Source organism: Hordeum vulgare, chromosome 6H (genome assembly GCF_904849725.1).
Source record: "Hordeum vulgare subsp. vulgare chromosome 6H, MorexV3_pseudomolecules_assembly, whole genome shotgun sequence".
Taxonomy (NCBI): domain Eukaryota; kingdom Viridiplantae; phylum Streptophyta; class Magnoliopsida; order Poales; family Poaceae; genus Hordeum; species Hordeum vulgare.
The window spans coordinates 442,045,647-442,049,290 of record NC_058523.1 but is presented as its reverse complement, the minus strand read 5'-3'; the positions used below and the strand labels follow the sequence as shown (position 1 = coordinate 442,049,290).

The following is a 3,644-nucleotide window of genomic DNA, read 5'->3' as shown; positions in this document are numbered from 1 at the left end:
CCTCGGCTCGGCTTGACTTGAATTCCAGCCTTAATATAGGGTATATGACTTGAGATATAAGTACCTAAACGGCGTTTTCCAAGAAGTGACCGATTAGTATCACTAACTCGCTTGGGCACGTCTACATATATTTGAAGGGCTGAATTTGACGACCACGTGTGTAGATGCTCTTAGCTAGGTGCATCTTTCTTGTTATTATGCATCGATCATCCGGGCTGATCTCGTATAGACCGATACACACGTATGGGACTGAGATCCAATGACTTGCTATGGACAAGTCACCGGTTAACAGTACGGTGTCTGGCCCCCTCTCCAGACCGTCTGATCAAAGATCAATGGATGGATTTTTCTTGAACAGTATCCAAAACTACAGCGGCACAAGTACAGGAACTCAGGGGAAGTGGATGAGCTACAGTGATTCGCATGCAATACCGTCTACAGTACTGAGCTACTACGTTTAATCTGGGCTGCTGATCCTCCATCCAACGGCTAGGTTCTCGCCAGTTATGAGGTGGCCAGTCACTAGATCTCGGTCGGCATGTATGTGTGCAAAGATTCCATATGCTTTTCGTGGTTGTCTCCTCGCGTCTTGTACGTGCATGAGCGCATCATTGCTCGATCACGTGCGTCCAGTTTTGCCTATCGATCGCCTCAGGAATACGATGCCGATATGATGCCTGCAGTCGGCAGGTACCCGCGCGATCGAAGGAACGTACGCGCGTACGCGAGAAAACTTGGTCAGAGATGGCGATGATTGATGCTAGCTAGCCACAGTAGATATAAGTAACCAACCTATAATGACCTTGCCAGCGAGTGAGTAGAGGCAATAATGTTGCTGGTATAGGCCCTGTTTGGATACTCTAACTCGGTTAGAGGTTAGAGTTAGATTCTAACTTTGGACTAACCTTAAACTAACTTAATTTAAAGAGGTGTTTGGATGGAAGGGTTAGATTGTCAATAAATGCACATTTTCTAATCATTTGGCTCATTTATCAATGATTTGGTATGGTGGAGATAGAGAAAAAAATAACTTTTTATGGACCGAACCCAAGTCTAACCCAAATAATCACCTCTTGGGTGAGTTATTTTTTTTTAGTGGGTTAGATGCATCTAACCAACTCTAACCCTCTCTGTTTGGATGTTTTGGGGTTAGATTGGCCAATCTAACAAACTCTAACTCTAACTCATGGACCCAAACAGGGCCATAGTACAGTACGTGTCTTCGCATTGCTCGGAGCAGGGAGCCATGCACGGCAAGGAATTTCACAAAGTCGGGAATGCTCCCGTGCCCGTGCTAGCTACTAGTACCACTATCTAGTACTACTACTGTAGAAAGGGCAACAGACAATTTAAGTTGCCGTATGGACCATGCAGTCCAGGTTGCCGCGGCCGCAATGCACGGGCGGGCGCGCATGCGATGCGAGAGCGAGACGGACCCTACCCTCTCTCCCGTTTCCATCCAACCACAACTGGCTGTCGCCCATGCATGGCCTTTCGCACGTCTCCTGCCCCCACCGGTCCAGCTCCCAACCGAAGCAACCACAAGTCCACAACGTAGCCTGGTACGGGCCGGCACGCGTATGTGCTCCAGCTTGTCGTAGGCGGGAATCCGCGCTGGCTTTGCGGCAAATGTAGATGCATTGCACGTGAGAAGAACGGAGAAACAATATACGAAATCATATTATACGGACTCACTCACATACAATAATAAGCTAGTGGCAAATTCCAAATTTCCAATACTAATTAACCGGAAATCAAATGAAATGATATAGTGGTGGTAGTGTATTGGATCGAGGCAGCACATTCGGTACGTTTACACGCGCCATGCTGACGGTGATGGCGAGTGGTGGTGGCGCGGAGGGGTCCTCGGCATTGGCGGCCTTCCGGCGGTGGGCTCCTCGCGGCGGGTGTGCTTGTGGGGCGGTCCGGTGGCGGGGACGGGCACGGGCACGTAGGAGGCCGAGAACACGGCGTCCCAGATCTCCGCGAAGGCGCGGAGGATGACGTCGTGGTGGTGCGGCGCGTTGAGGGTGAGGAAGCGGCGGAGCATCTGCCGCAGCTCCTCCCCGGCGATGATCCCGTTCTCCACGATCATCTGCACCATCGACTGCCGGAAGTCGCTCAGCGGGTCCTCGGACTGCTTTACCACCGCCACGCTGCCGTCGAGCCCCACTTCGACGCAGGCGTCAACGGCCCCCGGTTCGTCGACGCTGTCACCGGCGCGGCGATCTTTAGCGCCGCCGCCCGTCTTCAGGTCGCCGCTTTTCATGGTGGCCTGCTTGTGCTCTAGTGGCGGCGTCGAGACTTTCTTGTCGCGACCGCGGCGGCTCTTCCGGCCCCACGACACAACGCTCTGCTCCAGCTCGTTGAGCTCGCGCAGCAAGCCGGAGAAGCTTTGCGTGGCTGCGGAGCTCTCCATCTTGAAGTGGCCGTCGTCGCCGCAGTCGAACTCGGCCACGGCGTCCTCCCATAGCAAGGACGACGACGAGGCAGATGTCAGAGTGTCCGTCGTCGTCGATCCCGACGGGTTGGCCCTCCCGCCCTTGCGCCGCGTCTCGGTCGTTGTCGATGTACCCGCGCCGGACGGCGAGGGCGAGGCAGAGACAGACGCGGAGACGGACACGCTCTTCGCGTCCTTGCAGCCGCACCCGAGCGCGAACCCGGCGCCGCCGTGGCGCTTCTTGATCAAAATGCCGGGGCTCAACATTCTTTCTGTTCTTGTCCTTCGGGAGTGTACCCGAGGGACTTGTGTGAGGGTTAATTGCGCTGTAGGTTTTGGACTTTTGGTCTTATATAGAAGTGAGCATCGCTCAGCTAGGAGCTAGCCCCCCTGCCCTGTACAAATGGGCGCGCGACCCATTTTCTTTTCCAGATATAAAGAGGCGCTTTATTAACAGTAACGTCGCATCAAGGGATCCACTACCAATAAAATTTGGCCAAGAAATGGTCTCTGTTGACTTCAGGGCAAAAAAAACCATTTTTTCTAACAACAATATAGCATGAAGGGTCCGACTATGTTACATCTGGATTTGAGAGAATACTTCACACCTAACAGATAAACAGTGTAGACGAATCGGTGTTAAAAACCTATTTGCACGAATCTTATAGCAATCAATCATGTGGTTAGAGACTTAGATGTAAGATAATATATTGCATCTGAATGTGCAATATTAAGCCTAGTACTTGTATCTAGCCTTTTTGGCAATCTTTGACCGTAAATAGAATGAAAGTCATTCCAATGAACAAATGAGATTAGGCCGAATACGCCACACTTAGGGCATCTCTAACAGATTCTGTAAAACCGACTCTTAAACGAGTATAAGGGACACCATAAACCATTTTTACGGTGCGAAATTGCACCGAACAAAACATATCCCGTAAATGGAATTGTATTTCATTATAGCTCACTTTTTTTCTTTTTTCCTCCCGTCCCGACGGGCTGTCTTCGGCCACGACGTGCGTCGTCCTTGCGACCCGGCTCGCCCCGGCGCCACCCGCCTCGCCCCCGCCTCGTCCCGGCGCCGCCTGTTCCCGGCCATGCATGAAGTGGAGGAGCCCTACGCCGCCCGCCCCCGATTGAGCTCGGCACTGCCCATCCACGATTGAGCTCGACAATGTCCGTCACCGCGCGTACGTTTTCCGTT

The 3,644-nt window shown here is 52.3% G+C and overlaps 1 protein-coding gene across 1 annotated transcript; it reads right to left on the bottom strand.

Annotated features, from left to right (window-relative positions):
* Positions 1–1,660: 1,660 nt before the first annotated feature.
* LOC123402636 (transcription repressor OFP8-like) lies at positions 1,661–2,845 on the bottom strand. Its single transcript, XM_045096568.1, has one exon. It carries the CDS (start codon positions 2,705–2,707, stop codon positions 1,814–1,816), a length of 894 nt encoding a protein of 297 aa, XP_044952503.1. The 5' UTR covers positions 2,708–2,845; the 3' UTR covers positions 1,661–1,813.
* Between the last annotated feature and the right edge of the window lie 799 nt (positions 2,846–3,644).